At 39.0% G+C, this 16910-nt stretch overlaps 1 protein-coding gene across 1 annotated transcript; it reads right to left on the bottom strand.

The window, feature by feature from the left end:
- Positions 1 to 3091: 3091 nt before the first annotated feature.
- On the bottom strand, positions 3092 to 3415 carry LOC139842034 (uncharacterized). The gene has a single exon (XM_071832212.1). It carries the CDS (start codon positions 3413 to 3415, stop codon positions 3092 to 3094), a length of 324 nt encoding a protein of 107 aa, XP_071688313.1.
- Positions 3416 to 16910: the final 13495 nt, after the last annotated feature.

Genomic DNA, 16910 nt, shown 5'->3' with positions numbered 1-16910 from the left:
TTATATTTGTTGAATTAATGTAAAGTTTGTAACTTTAGTTGTTATTGTGAATTGAAATTGTGTTAAGACTAAGGATATGATGTAACCTTGGTTCATCATCCATCTAAGACTTATGAATGAGTTGTGTTCTTACTTGGTCTTAACATATTGTGTATTGATGGTGAATCTTGGTCAAAATTGATGCTAAACCATCAACGAGTTGTACACTTGAAGCTACAAGCATCAAGGATGAGAACCGTGATGAGCATCAAGCACCAAGAACCCCACCGGAGCACTTACCTACTGTTTTTCGTATCTGATCAGGCCATCTGGGCTACTGGAAATTTGATTTTCAGTTAGTTCGGTTCGAGTAGATGATTTTCCGTTTAGGCCTCGTCTTAATCCGAGTTACGGTTTAGGATTTATGGCCCTCCGAGAGTCACTACACCCTATTAACGTTGTGCTGAAATTTATGACCTACTCGCACTTAAACCGTCGCCACGGTCAAATGAAGACGAGTTAGGTTCTGAAAATTTGTCAGCTGTTAGGGGACTCACATACGGAGCCATAGCCACTGTCTATGCATCTTTTCGATTTACGTAGAGGTCGTAGCAGCTGACCGAAGTCAGCCTATTGTTTCGATCTCTATTCTTGTCGAACTTACTTAGCTTTTATGATGATGAATGATGATGTTGATGACACTTAAACTTATTTTATGCACTATTAGAATTTATAAAGACAACCAACTGACCTAGTAACCCTTGATTTAGGTTGACAACCTTTCGGACCGACTTACTACTTGCGTACTTTCATTACCGACTTTACCGCTTTTATCACTGTGAGTTATAGCATCCCTTTTTACTTTAACTATTTTGGGACTGAGAATACATGCGCTTTTTACGTTTTACATGCTAGGCATGAGTACTTAAACTTTATATTTGTGTGAGTTATACAACGGCATAAACATTCCCTTTAGCACGGTAACGTTTAGTCATTGGTCTTTGAACCGGTGAACGCGAATCTTAGATATGGATCCATAGGGTTTGACATCCCCACTCGGGCTAGTCGCGCTAGCATTTAACGGGTGTTTAACACTTCGTGAACATACGCACTCGCCAAGTGTACTTTCAGGGGGTTATAAACGTTAAGTCTATTTACCGGGTGCCCACGGTTATACATATACTTTATTATACTGATTTGAATTACTGATTTGAAACGCTTGTTTGAAGCACTGAAATCTCGTGGCCTACATTACATTACTGATTACAAATAAACTATAGCTCACCAACATTCATGTTGACCTTTTAAGCATGTATTTCTTAGGTGCTTAGACGTTGTTGCTTCCGCTGTTAGACTTGCTGTTAGACTTGCTGTTAGACTTGCTGTTATAGACTTACTGTTATGGACCTGCTGTATTAGATTTCCGCTGCATTACTTAGAGATGTCTCAAGCATGGAACTTTTATTTTGCATTCGTGACTTACGTTATTTTAAAACAATAGCTTTGTAATGACCTTTGTACCATGTACTCATGTTAATGTTTTCTAGTCATCTTTTGTAAAACGCTATCTTTTTACGAATACAAACTGGTTTTCAAACAGCATATAGTGTTTGACCTTGTAATGATCCTGTTGTCGATGATCCGTATACGATCGTTTTGTATGGGGTGTCACAATAGTCCATAAGAAATTTCTAAAATTATCTAGAAACAAAAGATAATATTTATGACCGCCACAACTAGTGATCGGAGAAGTCCATAGATCACTATGAATAATGTCAAATGGTGAAATAGTATGATTACATGATGAATGAAATGGTAGTCGTATATGTTTGCCAAAAATGCAAGATTGACAAAATGTACGTTTATTACTAGAATTGTAGTGAATACAATTTTTATTCCTAAGAGACTTTATGATATTTGCGCCCAGATGTCCTAGACGTTTATGCCATAAGTCTTGAGAAAAAGCAGAAAATATGGAATGAGAGGCTGTAGGCGGCAATGAAGAAGGCTTGAACGGATATAGATCACCGGTGTTGTTGCACCGCATGAGAGGTGTCCCCTTCGGAAAGTCCTTCAAAGTAAAACCAAAAGGATCAAATTCAATAGATATTTTATTATCAGTTGTTAATCGACGTACAGATATAAGATTTTTAATTAAAGTAGGAGAGTGAAGAATATTTGAAAGGTAAAGTGGTCAATGCGGGTTTAAAGGATAGACAGAAGAACCATAGCCCAAAATAGAAAGACCGTGGCCATTACCGACTATAATACGTGAAGGTAACCTCGTTGGATAATAAGAAGTAATATTACCTTGATTACCTGTCATGTGGGAGGTGGCTCCGGTATCCATATACCAATTTTCATCGGGCAGATTAAGTGTCATGGTGTGTAGAGCCTCTTCGATATCAGTTGGTGTAGATGTAGAAGCAACAGAATGCGCATAATTATGCTGTGGTCGTGGACCTAGAATCCCAGACTGATTATTGCTGCTATTGGGCCTGGTCCAGTTTATGGTCGGATATGGGTAAGGTGGAACAGCCCAAGTGGGGTTGTGCCATACGTTTGGGCCATAGGTCTATTGGGAGGGGTGGTTAAAATTAGGGCTGGTACTGTAGTTGTTCTGATAATTATGTCGACCCCTACCCCGTGAAGAAGACTGACGTCCACGACCACTACCCCTGTAATTTTGACGACCTCTGTTGGAATTAGGCCGATTGTAAAATTGAGCAGGTGCCGGAGCCCGTGGTGGTGGTGGTGAAGGAGCAGATGCAACGAGGGCGGTGTTGGTGGTGACAGGCGATTGATTTGCCTTGCGTGTTTCCTCTAGCAGTAACATTGAGCGAGCCTCATAAAACGATGGAAGCTTTTTGGCATGAGCAAGAAGAGAACCAACGGTATCGTAACTATCACTCAGACCCGTGATTAATTGGAGAACAAGCCGGTCTTCTTCGATTTTAGGTCCGACATCGCTTAATTGATCAGCAATTTGTTTCATCTCTTGACAATAAGCCGTCATGTTGGTGAAGTTTTCCAATTTAGTATTTGCAAACTTGGTTGCAAGATGGACTGCCCTCGAGTTTTGATTATCATGAAAAATCCCTTTGATTCGATCTCATGTTTGTTGTGCTGTGGAACCAGGAGATAGGATATTGAGCAGGAGTTCATTTGAAAGTGTGCCATATATCCAAGAGAGAACAATGGCATCAAGTTTCGCACAATCAGCTGAATTGGTTGGAGAATTGGTTGTGGCAGGGGTGGTAGAAGAGGAATCATCTGTGGAAGGGATGATATGATCAAGGACATCAAAAGCTTGACAGTGAATTTTAAATAGTTCTGCCCATGAGGCATACTGGCTCGTATTGAGTTCAAGGGTTATAGGAATAAAATTCTTGATGTTACTGACAGTAATTGCAGGGTGTAGCTTGTTGGTGGCCATTGAAAAGCAAAGAAAGAGGGTGATAGAATCGAATTTTTGAGAAGGAGATTGAAGGGTTTAATGGCCTGATACCATGAAAGTAAGTAATTTTTGTGTGTTTCATTAATCTGTCGACTGATATATTTATACAGAGTAAGTTCCACATAATTGGGTATTCTCAGCTAACTTCCTGTAAACTAGGACACCACACGACTTATACAGATAATATTGACTAAGCTATGTAACAGAATATATTGACTATTGACTAAGCTATTTATATTGACTTTATTAAAAAATAAAAGGTAGAAAGAAATAGAGTAAGTAAGAATGAATTGTGTGAAAAATGATATGATTGTTGGGGTTTAAATAGGAGTAAAATGGAGTAAAAATTGAATTTAAAAAAAAAACCAAAAAACGGGTATATATCCGTTGGGTAACGGATATATTACCCCACCCAATCAGATCAAGCCACCACACCATTTGAAGCCATTTTTTCAGTCAAATCCCCGACTGATGCCCCCAGCGTCAAAATCTGACGCCCCGTTAATGACGTCAGGGGCGTTAGTTCCTGCCAGCGAGTCTGACGCGGGCCCATTTGACGACGCGTTGGAAAGAGTCTTAGGTGTCTAGCTCAAGAAATTTGCCTCAAAGCGGGAGGAGTGGGCCATTCAAAACAGGTATATTAGCCCTCATATGTCCTTGCTTCCGTTAATATATGCATGTATATTAGTAATAAATTTATGATGTTAAGGGGAAAGTTGTCAGTTCAACAATAGAATCTGTTAAGGAAAATGTTTTTATATAACATTTGAATAAATGATTTTAGAAGGTTGAATGCAGTATAACTACGATTTGGAAAAGCTATATTTCATTTGAAATGTCTATTTTATTTTATTTGAATTTGAATAAAATGTTCCTACATTTTATTTATTTATATGTATATTAGTAATTTATTTAGATATGCCCCCTGTTTCACATATTCCCAAACACATCTCGAGTAACGTCAATCAAAAAATAGATGGCTATGGAGTCATCGCATTCGAAACAAAGGGGGCATTCAAGAACCTGACCTTGTCTAAATTCTCAATCCTTGAGCTTGTCCTGAGTTTTAAGTTTCTATTTCAATAGGAGCCAAATAACAAATGAATGTCTCAGAATGCAATTAGAACGCCAAACTACACCAAACCATGGAACAATGGAACCAGCTAGCCTAATAGCCTCCTAAGCTTGACTCACAGAAAATCGATGGAGTATACTATAGTGAGTTAGAATAATAAAGATTTAAGCTTTAAATTTTAGGAGTAGTATGTAGCGTCTATGTCTTAGTTATCGGTCTTTTTTATTTATATTTTTACACATTTGAATACTTTTTAAACGTGTTTATTTGTTTAATTCCTTCCATTATCAAGTATTTATCATTTGACTTCTTTGTATGTTTTGCATTGCTTTCATACAGTGGTGAGTTTAGGAGAAGACCCGCGAGATCCCGTGATACCACTAGTTTTTCGAAATTTATGACAAAAATTTTATTTTTTATGTATAGGACACCACAAAATATAATATTGGGACCCCATAAATTTTTAGAGATTATAGTTTAATGGTTTGGACTACTAAAGTGTTTGAAATTAACCGACTTATGATATGATTTTTATAGTATGAGCCATTGAATATATTAGATATAAAAATAAACATACCCTTGTCCAATTCCAATTCTAATTCTTTTTGACTTCCTTCTACATCACAATTTCTTACGGTTCTATCTTCAATCCTTCATCCTAGGGATGTCAATGGATCGGATATTTTAAGACCCAAATATTTACTGTACATAATGTATTTATGGTGTACGATGCGTGTATGAAGTGTACGAAGCACGTACGTGTTGCTTGCTCGAACGTCGAAGGAAACTGGACGTTGTCTGAAGTGACAAGGTGTGTATGTATCTTTTCAACCCCAAATAAAGTTTGAGTTGATGTTTCAAAGCCTTACCATTGGAAAGAAAATCTTACTACGTTTTCAACGATATTTCATTCATCGAAAACGGAACTACGGTAAAAAAGTTATGGCCAAAACAAGTTACTCAAAACTGGCCTGAAGGGTGGAGCGGCGCGCCACCTTATGGAGCGGCGCTCCGATTGCTGCTGATGCAATTTTCAGCATTTTTAAAGGGTTTAAATGAGGGGTACTTTGGTCTTTTCACTTGGGGTCAGTTTGGGGTCATCAAAACTGATCCATTGATCATTTTGGATCACATTTCACTCATCAAACACTCTCTTCAAACCCTAGTGAGAGAAATCCACTTTTAGTGAGAGAGAGAGAGAGAGAGCTTGATTTGGAGAAGAAGGAATTGGATTCTCACCAAAGCTCGGGTTTTAAAGTTGTTCTACTCGTCAACGGCATCATTTTGGTGGTATTGGTAAGTTCAAACTCCGAATTACATTTGTTAGATTTGATATTCAAGTTAGGGTTTGAGTTTGATTTGTAGTGAAACCCTCTTAGATGATGAAATGGGTTTATGGTGACTAGTTATTCTTGTGACTTGGCAGGTTTTGGGTTGGTTGACGATTTGGCCTTGATTAGGCTTTAATCTTGAGTTTAATCACTAGGTTTAGTGATTATGGAAGTGTTGGAATCACTTTAGGTGAATTTGGGTTGACTAATTTTGACTTGAGTCAAAATTAGGGTTTGGTGATGATTATGACCCAATTGTGGATTTAATAAGGTTTATAAACTTAAAATGGATTAAGCTGAAGTATAAAACCGAGTTAAACATGTTTTGGTGTCAAAACTCGCTAATGGCGCGATGTTGACTCCTTTGGGTCAAAATTAGGGTTTAAGTGTCATTATGGGCAAGATAGGTGTTTAACACCTATGATTGGGTTTAATTGGCGTATTAGGACCATTCTCACTTGTGTTAGTGATTATTGGTTAATTTGGGCCCGATTTGTACTTGGAAGTGCAATCGGGTCGATACTGTACTAGGTGTCAATATGGGTTGGTTTGTAATCCACCCTAATTGTGTTGTTTATTATTATGATAATGGATTAGGTACGTTCATTGACGGATCAACGGATTCGGCTTGTTTTCTTCAAGACTTCAAGGTGAGTGGAATAATTATACATGTATGTATATAATTTATTTGCTTGTGCGCGATGTGCACAATAGCCGGGTTTTGGGGCACATCGATGCGACGATAGCCGTTTGGACACCTTTGGGAATAGTGACACAATAGCCGGATTTTGTGCGCTACATGTGACTTAAGATTTGGGGACCCGATATATTTATTGTAATGCTATTATTTGACGATGAGTCACATAACCGTTTTTGTGACCATTGAGGTGTTGCATAGCCGTTTTTGCACACATTAATTAATGGTGTCACATAGCCATTTTTGTGACCATAGTTGTGGGACATAGCCGTTTTGTCCAATTGATAATTATGCACATAGCCGTGTTTGTGCATATGGTGGTGAGTAATAGCCGTGTTTTACTCCCACGTTGTTGCCCGTATTAATTGTTGCACATAGCCGTGTTTGTGCACATGATTGTGAGTAATAGCCGTGTTTTACTCACACATTGATCAAGTGATGCCATAGCCGTTTTTGGAACACTTGGGGGTGATGCCATAGCCGTTTTTGGAACACCTCGGGGGTTAGCATACCATAGCCGTGTTTGGGCGCTAACGGTTGTTATGAACATCGATGACTTGTTTCGCGAAGTCATTCCCCTGCGAAGAGTTGGTTAACCATGGTTTATAGTTGTTGTGTAGCATTTAATTATTATTATGATCATTATGCTAATGATGTTGTTAGTTGTACGATTCTGATGATACTAGCTTTGTTACGAGATGATATGCGAGATTATGCTAAGGTTTATGCTAGTTGTACGTTTGATGTTACTAGCTTGTGCGAATTGATACACGAGGTATTTATGGTGCGTTTGATGTTACTAGCTTTTACGCTTGTTAAACGAGTTCATTGTGGTAAGATTGATTATGCTAGTTTCTTATGCTTTGACATGCGGGATTAATGTGTGGTTTGGGTAAAGGAGTGCAAGTAGGTAAATTATATATGTATGTGTGTAACTATTGCACTCACTAAGCTTTAGCTTACCCTCTCGTTGTTGACTTTCTTTATAGATTTGCATGGATGCGGTGGCTCGGGTAAGCGCGGGGACTAGTGGACTTGCGTAGTTGCTTTAAAGGCATGCTTTTGGATTCGATTAGGATTGGGTAGCGTATCCCCAATCGCCATGCTCGGCCTTTATTTTGTATTACAAATCATGTGGTTGAAAACTTGTATTTTCGTACGAAAGTCGTAAAACGGCCGATGTGGGCCCGGTCTCGTAAAACTTATTTTATGAATGGAACTTGTTAGTTTTTCATATATGAATAGGTTGTGAAAAGCGTTTTGTCTAAATACGTCGGGAAGTGGTCAAACATTTTCGCATTTCATGACTTTTTGGACAGGCCAGTTTGGCGCGCCGCGCCATATGCTGTTCCAGCAAAAAAAAAAATAATTGATATTTCCGCGTGATTGTTTGTATTACGGGTTGGGTTGTTACAAGTGGTATCAGAGCATGGTCTAAGGGATTTAGGTGACTTGAGATAGGTGCCTAGACTTAAACTTTTGTGTGTGCTTAATTGTTGCGGGACTTGTAAGATTACGGGTCGGAATGTGTAACATCCCGTTTTCCCGTACGTATCGAAAGGTGCTCACTTAATCATTTGTACGTTTATAACTCGTTAGCTTATGCACAAATGTATGAATATATGCGTAGATATATATATATATATATATATATATATACATATATATACATATATATACATATATACATACATATATGTATACTTGATAATGTGTGCATGTATAAGTTTAATCATGGGTTTGGTTAGCGTTAAGTCTTGTGAGACTATTGTTGAAGGCTAGGTGAATATAGGAAGCGGGTTTGGAATGTACAAATCAAATAAAATCGAAAATTGTTTAAATCGGTCGAACTGTCCAGTTACAGCCTTAGGCCGCGCCGCGACAATTGGGTCCGCACCGCGGCATATAAAGCAATTCCAGATCAGAAGTCAAGTTAAAAGGGGTCATTTTTCCTTCGTTAGGTCGCGCCGCGACAAATGGGCCGCGCCGCGGCACCTCTGCAGTTCTGACTCCGATTTTAGCTCAAATTAAATAAATTTAAGGGGCAAATTGGTAATTTAACATGTGGATCTGATGGGAGCATTAAACCTCCACCACTAGTTCATTTATTTCATTTCCTTTTCTATTTTCTTTCCAATTTCTCTCCCAAAACACAAAACCCACTTAGTTTAATCTTGAGATTTGGAGTTGGAGATTTGTGAATCAAACCTAGGAGCGAGATTTAAAGTTGTTCTCCTTGTTACTAGCTACAAGAAGATAGTCTTGGTAAGTTCTAACTTTATGTTTTAAGTTTTAATTGGTTAATGGCTAGGGTTTGGGTTACTAGAGATTTGTATGACCCATTTGAGGGTAAAATGGGTGAGTTTGGGTTATGTTGATGTAAGGAAACCCTAATAGCCACTATTTATGGTTTTGGCCTTGTGATTTGAGGTTGTAAGTGTCAATTGGTGTTGTTAGTCACTAATGCACTTTAAGATTTATGAAAGAAGTGTAAATGGGTAAGTTTGACTTGATTGTGAGTCTAAGTAATATAAAATGGGTCAAAATGTACTAGTTGACCTAATTAGATGAAATGGGTATGGATTACCCTAAGTTTTGTGTTAACTGAAGTTAATAGACTTTAATTCACTAGTCTTAGTGATTAAAGTCGAGTCTTGGCCATTTATGAGCGGTTGTGAGTAGTTGAGTCATTTAATGCAAATTGGGTCATTAAATGCTCAAGTGGGAGTATTGTGATTAATCCCACTAGTTGTGAAATTGAATGTGCACCTAATGATTTAGGTACATTGCATTGAAGCTCGGAAGTGCTAAATCACCATCCTTGTGACAAGGTGAGTGGAATAAGTATACTTGTACTTATATGATGTGCTTATTTGTACGTAAGGATATGTGTTGTCCTAGTTAGTGATATATGTGTTGTACACTAATGATTTATGAATGGATATGTGTTGTCTAATTTAGCAATATATGTGTTGTATGCTAACGGTTTATTAAATGGATATGTGTTGTCCAAATTGGTGTTATATGTATTGTACACTAATGATCTTATGAACGGATATGTGTTGTCCAAGGGTTGGTGATATATGTGTTGTGCACTAATGGTTGTTATGAACACCGATGGGAATTTTGAGTACCATTCCTTTTTGCTGTTGGTTAACCATGGTTGTGTGATTGTGTAATTAGCATATTAAATTATGAACTATATGCTATTGTCGGTTGCTAGCTCCTTGTGGATTGTAGTTTATGCATGATGTTTGCATGTTTGTCGAATAGCTAGCTTGTATGCGGTATTGTGTAAGTGATTTCAAGTAAGTAGGTTATATATGAACATGTATAATTATTGCATTCACTAAGCATTAGCTTACCCCTCTCGTTGTTTATCTTTTTAGTTGCAGGTGCGGATAAGGGCAAAGGGGTTATCGGGCACTAGGTGGCCTTTGATGATGTTTTATTGAAGTTTGAAAGTTGGCCTAACGTTTTGGGTAGTTTACTCCCAAACCATGCTCAAAGGGTCGTTTGGATTATAAACTATCGTTGTAGTGGGTCAAACTTGTATTGAACTTAATTAATGGCCTTCGTGCCTTTTGTAAACATTTAAATTGATGAACGTTTAAATGGAACTTGTGGATTGGTTTACATATTTTATTGGCGCGTAAATGTGTATCTTTACAAAAAAAAAATATCGTATGGAATACGGGTTGGGATGTTTCAAGTGGTATCAGAGCATGGTCTAAGGGATTTAGGCGACTTGAGATAGGTGCCTAGACTTGGACTTTATTGTGTATGCGCTTTTATACGGGACTTATAGGACTTTGGGTCAAATCGGGAATTGTTAGTACTTTGGTTTATGTGAACTAACCTCGTGCTAATTGAATTGTGTTGTGTTTAGCAATCATCAAGTGAGATGGATGTTGTACTAGCGAGTTAATGCGACGTGTTCGTGTAACAATGATTAGCTACCATTGTTACGGGTGCAAATCGTGTCAAACAAGTAATGTACGACGATTGTTGAGTAAGATGGAGTAGTGTGGGGTATACGTATATGCATACGTGTTATGTCCTTTTGTTCGTTCGTTGTTTAATCTTTTCCGTTTTATAGAATGAAGATGAGAAACGGACACGACACCGAAAATGGGGGTACGAGTGAGGACGTTGAGTTCACGGCCAAAGTTGAGGCCATCTTTAAACGTCAAAAGGTGGAGTTCCTCGAGGATGTTAAGAAAATGTTTCTAGATACGATTGACGAGCAATTAGTCAATGTAGTCAAGGAGCAAGTGAAGGCCGTTCATCAAGAGGATAATGTGGGGAGACGGGACTTCTTTTATAAGAATTTTAAGGATTCTCAACCTCCCACATTTGAAGGTGAACGAGACCCTCTCAAGAGTGCCCGATGGATCTCCAATATGGAGGGGGCTTTCCGTACTTGTGAATGTCCTCTTGATAAGAAGACAAGGTATGGTTGTAGCATGTTAAGGGGTGACGCTAAGCTATGGTGGGATGCGAAAATCCAAGTTTATGGTGAAGAACAATGCATGGATTTTACTTGGGATGAATTCAAGGTAGAGTTTTTTGATGAGTACCGAACTTCGGCCGATCTAACTAGGCTTAAGGACGAGTTATGTTCCTTGAGGCAAGGGCCGATGGATTTGAACACTCTCAAATCCGTGTTTTTGTCCAAGACCTAATGTTGCCCGGAGTATGTCGGGAACGATAAGATGTTGAAGGAAGATTTTTATAGGATCTTGAATGATAATTATCAAGAGAAAATTAGTGTGAACGTAGTGAAGAGCTTTGATGAATTGTTCAATATGGCGAAGGGTTTTAAAGCGCTTGTTTTGAGAAAGAGTAGTTTTACTTTTGGAAAGAGGAAGTTCGAGAATTTGATTCAATCGAGCTTTTCCAACAAAAAGAACAAGAAGGGCTCCGAAAGTGTTAACAGTGTGAAGAAAGGTGGCTCCGGTGGTCATGTACCCACTTGCTATACTTGTGGGCAAAAAGGTCACATCTCTCGTGATTGCCCCAACTCACCTTCCACACCCAAATTTACTTGTTTCAATTGTGGTAAAGAAGGGCACAAGAGGCCCGAGTGTCCCGAGTTGCGTAATGATAATGTTAAGCGGTTAGAAAAGGCGGCGGGTACGGCTAGAGGTCAAAATTATTTGGTGACCAATGATGAAGCTAAACAATCGAACGAAGTTGTCTCAGGTACTTTCATGGTTAACTCTAATCCGGCAAGGATTCTATTTGATAGTGGTGCAAATTTTTCTTTTGTGTCACCTCGATTTATACCTAAACTTAATAAGCTATTAGCTAAGTTAAGTCGTCCGGTAGAAGTCGAAATAGCGGACGGCAAGACGGTGCTAGTGGTTGACGTATGTAAAAATTGTGATGTTGTGCTTGGTGCCGAAAACTTTAAAATCGATCTCATTCCTATGACTTTGGGCGATTTTGATATTGTTTTGGGTATGGATTGGCTTGACCATAATAGAGCTGATATTGCATGTCACGAAAAATTTATTCGTGTAAAGGCCCCAAGTGGGGGAGAGTTAATTATTCACGGCGATAAACGAAGAAGACTTGTGCCGATATGTTCTTTTGCACGGGCACGTCGTTTTCTTGTTAGTGGTGGCATGGCTTATCTTGCCCATGTTGTGGATACTCGTGATGAGCCACCACCCATTCGTGAAATTCCGGTAGTTAGTGAATTCGAAGGCGTTTTTCCGGACGAGTTACCGGGTGTTCCGGCGGAAAGATAAGTAGAATTTCGCATTGAGTTGGTTCCGGGGGCTACCCCCATTGCTAAAACTCCTTATCGTTTAGCACCGACGGAAATGCAAGAGTTGTTAAATCAAACCCAAGAGTTGCTTGAAAAGGGTTTCATTCGACCGAGCTCCTCGCCATGGGGTGCTCCGGTCTTGTTTGTGAAAAAGAAAGATGGAAGTATGCGGATGTGCATCGATTATCGGGAGTTGAACAAAGTGATGATCAAGAATCGCTATCCATTACCTAGGATCGACGATTTGTTTGACCAACTCCAAGGTGCAACGTATTTCTCTAAGATCGACCTACGGTCCGGCTATCACCAAATGCGGGTTCGTGAGGAAGATATTGAGAAAACGGCTTTTCGAACGCGTTACGGGCATTTCGAGTTTGTAGTTATGCCTTTTGGTCTTACGAATGCATCGGCGGCATTCATGGATCTTATGAACCGAGTGTGCCAACCTATGTTGGACAAGTCGGTGATTGTGTTCATTGACGACATTCTAGTCTACTCGAAAAGTATGAACGAACATGAACGTCAATTGCGTGAGGTATTGAAGATATTACGAAAGGAGAAGTTGTATGCTAAGTTCTCCAAATGTGAATTTTGGCTAAGGGAGGTTCAATTCATTGGCCACATTGTGAACAAAGACGGTATTCAAGTAGATCCGGGGAAGATAGAGACGGTGAAGAGTTGGAGACAACCGAGTACGCCTACGGAAATCCAAAGTTTTCTCGGATTGGCCGGTTATTATCGTCGGTTTATCCAAGACTTTTCTAAAATCGCTTCTTCATTGACGAAATTGACGAGGAAGAACGCGAGGTTTGTTTGAGAGAATGAGCAAGAAATTGCTTTTCAATTGTTAAAAGAAAAATTGTGTCAAGCTCCGGTGTTAGTGTTGCCGGAAGGGGTAGAAGACATGACGGTTTATTGTGATGCTTCTTTAAATGGTCTCGGGTGTGTTTTGATGCAAAGAGGTAAAGTCATCGCTTACGCCTCTCGACAATTAAAGGAACACGAAAAGAGATACCCGACTCACGATCTTGAATTGGCGGCGGTGGTTCATGCGTTGAAAATTTGGCGCCATTACTTGTATGGTGTCAAGTGTACGATTTATTCGGATCATAAGAGTTTGAAACATCTTTTTAATCAACGAGATTTGAATTATCGTCAACGTAGGTGGATAGATGTGGTAAAAGACTATGATTGTGAGATACTTTATCATCCGGGAAAGGCGAATGTGGTCGCGGATGCGTTAAGTCAAAAGAGTCATTACCCGGCGTTACGATTGGGATTGTTACGTATGATTATTACTAACGATTTTCTTGAAAAACTCGACGTGATTCAAATAGAGGCTTACGTTCACAACAAGCATGCGGAGCGAATTGTGGGACAATCGGAGTTCATTACTATGGGCTCGCGTGGTTTGTTGTCGTTTCAAGGAAGAGTGTGCATACCTAAGATGGGTGGTAACCGACAAGTACTATTGATGAAGCACATAAGTCAAAGTATTCCATTCATCCGGGCGCAACGAAAATGTATCTTGATTTAAAGAAAGATTATTGGTGGCCGGGCATGAAACGTGATGTTGTGAAGTATGTTGAGCAATGCGTCACGTGTTTGCAAGTTAAAGCCGAGCACCAAAAGCCGTATGGTAAGTTACAACCGTTAGAAATCCCGAAATGGAAATGGGAGCACATTACCATGGACTTCATCACAAAGTTACCTAAAATGGCGAGAACCCAGTTTGATTCGATTTGGGTTATAGTTGATCGACTGACGAAGAGTGCTTTGTTTCTTCCCATTAAGGAAGCGATATCATCGGAGACCTTGGCTAAGTTGTTTATCAAGGAAGTCATCTCTTGACACGGTGTTCCTATATCTATTATTTCGGATTGAGATACTCGTTTTACATCTCGGTTTTGGGAAAAGTTTCATGAAGATATGGGTACGCAATTGAAGTTGAGCACGGCGTATCATCCTCAAACGGACGGTCAAACCGAACGTACGAATCAAACTTTGAAGGATATGTTACGAGCATGTATTATCGATTTTGGTGGTAGTTGGGATGAGCATTTGCCTTTGGTGGAATTCTCGTACAATAATAGTTATCATACTAGTGTTGGGATGCCACCTTATGAGATGCTTTATGGGCGTAGGTGTCGAACCCCGATTTGTTGGGGTGAAGTGGGACAAAAGGAAATCGGGAGTACCGATTTGGTTTTAGAGACGAATTGCAAGATTGATGTGATTCGAGAGCATTTGAAAAAGGCTCAAGATAGACAAAAGTCGTATGCCGACAAGCGTAGACGAACGATCGAATTTCAAGAAGGTGACATGATGATGCTTAAGGTTTCGCCATGGAAAGGTATTATTCGATTCCGGAAACGAGGAAAGTTAGCTCCTCGGTTTATTGGACCATTTAAGGTTTTAGCTTGTGTTGGTGAAGTCGCGTATCGTTTGGAATTACCCGAAGAGCTTGCGGGGATCCATAATACATTTCATGTTTCCCATCTCCGTAAGTGTCTTGCGGATGATTCATCTTGGGTGCCATTAGACGAGATTGAGCTAAATAATAGGTTAGAGTATATTGAGGAACCGATTGCCATACTTGATGAGAAAGTCAAAAGGTTGAGACATAAAGAGGTTAGGACTTTTAAAGTTCAATGGCGTCGTAGTAAGGGGTCCGAGTTTACTTGGGAGCCTGAAGAGTTTGTGCTGGTTTATCTTCCTTCTTGTCATGCGGCTTGGATCGCGAGGACACACTCCGATTCAAGTGGGGGAGAGTTGTAACATCCCGTTTTCCCGTACGTATTGAAAGGTGCTCACTTAATCATTTGTACATTTATAACTCGTTAGCTTATGCACAAATGTATGAATATATGCGTAGATATATATATATATATATATATACTTGATAATGTGTGCATGTATAAGTTTAATCATGGGTTTGGTTAGCGTTAAGTCTTGTGAGACTATTGTTGAAGGCTAGGTGAATATAGGAAGCGAGTTTGGAATGTACAAATCAAATAAAATCGAAAATTGTTTAAATCGGTCGAACTGTCCAGTTACAGCCTTAGGCCGCGCCGCGATAATTGGGTCCGCGCCGCGGCATATAAAGCAATTCCAGATCAGAAGTCAAGTTAAAATGGGTCATTTTTCCTTCGTTAGGTCGCGCCGCGACAAATGGGCCGCGCCGCGGCACCTCTGCAGTTCTGACTCCGATTTTAGCTCAAATTAAATAAATTTAAGGGGAAAATTGGTAATTTAACATGTGGATCTGATGGGAGCATTAAACCTCCACCACTAGTTCATTTATTTCATTTCCTTTTCTATTTTCTTTCCAATTTCTCTCCTAAAACACAAAACCCACTTAGTTTAATCTTGAGATTTGGAGTTGGAGATTTGTGAATCAAACCTAGGAGCGAGATTTAAAGTTGTTCTCCTTGTTACTAGCTACAAGAAGATAGTCTTGGTAAGTTCTAACTTTATGTTTTAAGTTTTAATTGGTTAATGGCTAGGGTTTGGGTTACTAGAGATTTGTATGACCCATTTGAGGGTAAAATGGGTGAGTTTGGGTTATGTTGATGTAAGGAAACCCTAATAGCCACTATTTATGGTTTTGGCCTTGTGATTTGAGGTTGTAAGTGTCAATTGGTGTTGTTAGTCACTAATGCACTTTAAGATTTATGAAAGAAGTGTAAATGGGTAAGTTTGACTTGATTGTGAGTCTAAGTAATATAAAATGGGTCAAAATGTACTAGTTGACCTAATTAGATGAAATGGGTATGGATTACCCTAAGTTTTGTGTTAATTGAAGTTAATAGACTTTAATTCACTAGTCTTAGTGATTAAAGTCGAGTCTTGGCCATTTATGGACGGTTGTGAGTAGTTGAGTCATTTAATGCAAATTGGGTCATTAAATGCTCAAGTGGGAGTATTGTGGTTAATCCCACTAGTTGTGAAATTGAATGTGCACCTAATAATTTAGGTACATTTCATTGAAGCTCGGAAGTGCTAAATCACCATCCTTGTGACAAGGTGAGTGGAATAAGTATACTTGTACGTATATGATGTGCTTATTTGTACGTAAGGATATGTGTTGTCCTAATTAGTGATATATGTGTTGTACACTAACGATTTATGAACGGATATGTGTTGTCTAATTTAGCAATATATGTGTTGTATGCTAACAGTTTATTAAATGGATATGTGTTGTCCAAATTGGTGTTATATGTGTTGTACACTAATGATCTTATGAACGGATATGTGTTGTCCAAGGGTTGGTGATATATGTGTTGTGCACTAACAGTTGTTATGAACACCGATGGGAATTTTGAGTACCATTCCTTTTTGCTATTGGTTAACCATGGTTGTGTGATTGTGTAATTAGCATATTAAATTATGAACTATATGCTATTGTCGGTTGCTAGCTCCTTGTGGATTGTGGATTGTATTTCATGCATGATGTTTGCATGTTTGTCGAATAGCTAGCTTGTATGCGGTATTGTGTAAGTGATTTCAAGTAAGTAGGTTATATATGAACATGTATAATTATTGCATTCACTAAGCATTAGCTTACCCCTCTCGTTGTTTATCTTTTTAGTTGC

The sequence above is a fragment of the Rutidosis leptorrhynchoides genome, chromosome 4 (assembly GCF_046630445.1).
Source record: "Rutidosis leptorrhynchoides isolate AG116_Rl617_1_P2 chromosome 4, CSIRO_AGI_Rlap_v1, whole genome shotgun sequence".
In the NCBI taxonomy this organism is placed as follows: Eukaryota; Viridiplantae; Streptophyta; class Magnoliopsida; order Asterales; family Asteraceae; genus Rutidosis; species Rutidosis leptorrhynchoides.
Note: the sequence above shows the minus strand (reverse complement) of the source record. Positions and strands in the feature narration are given on the sequence as shown.

What these genes read in the sequence shown, in the direction of transcription:
- LOC139842034 (XM_071832212.1), bottom strand. Translation starts at nt 3,415, where the DNA reads ATGGCCACCAACAAGCTACACCCTGCAATTACTGTCAGTAACATCAAG.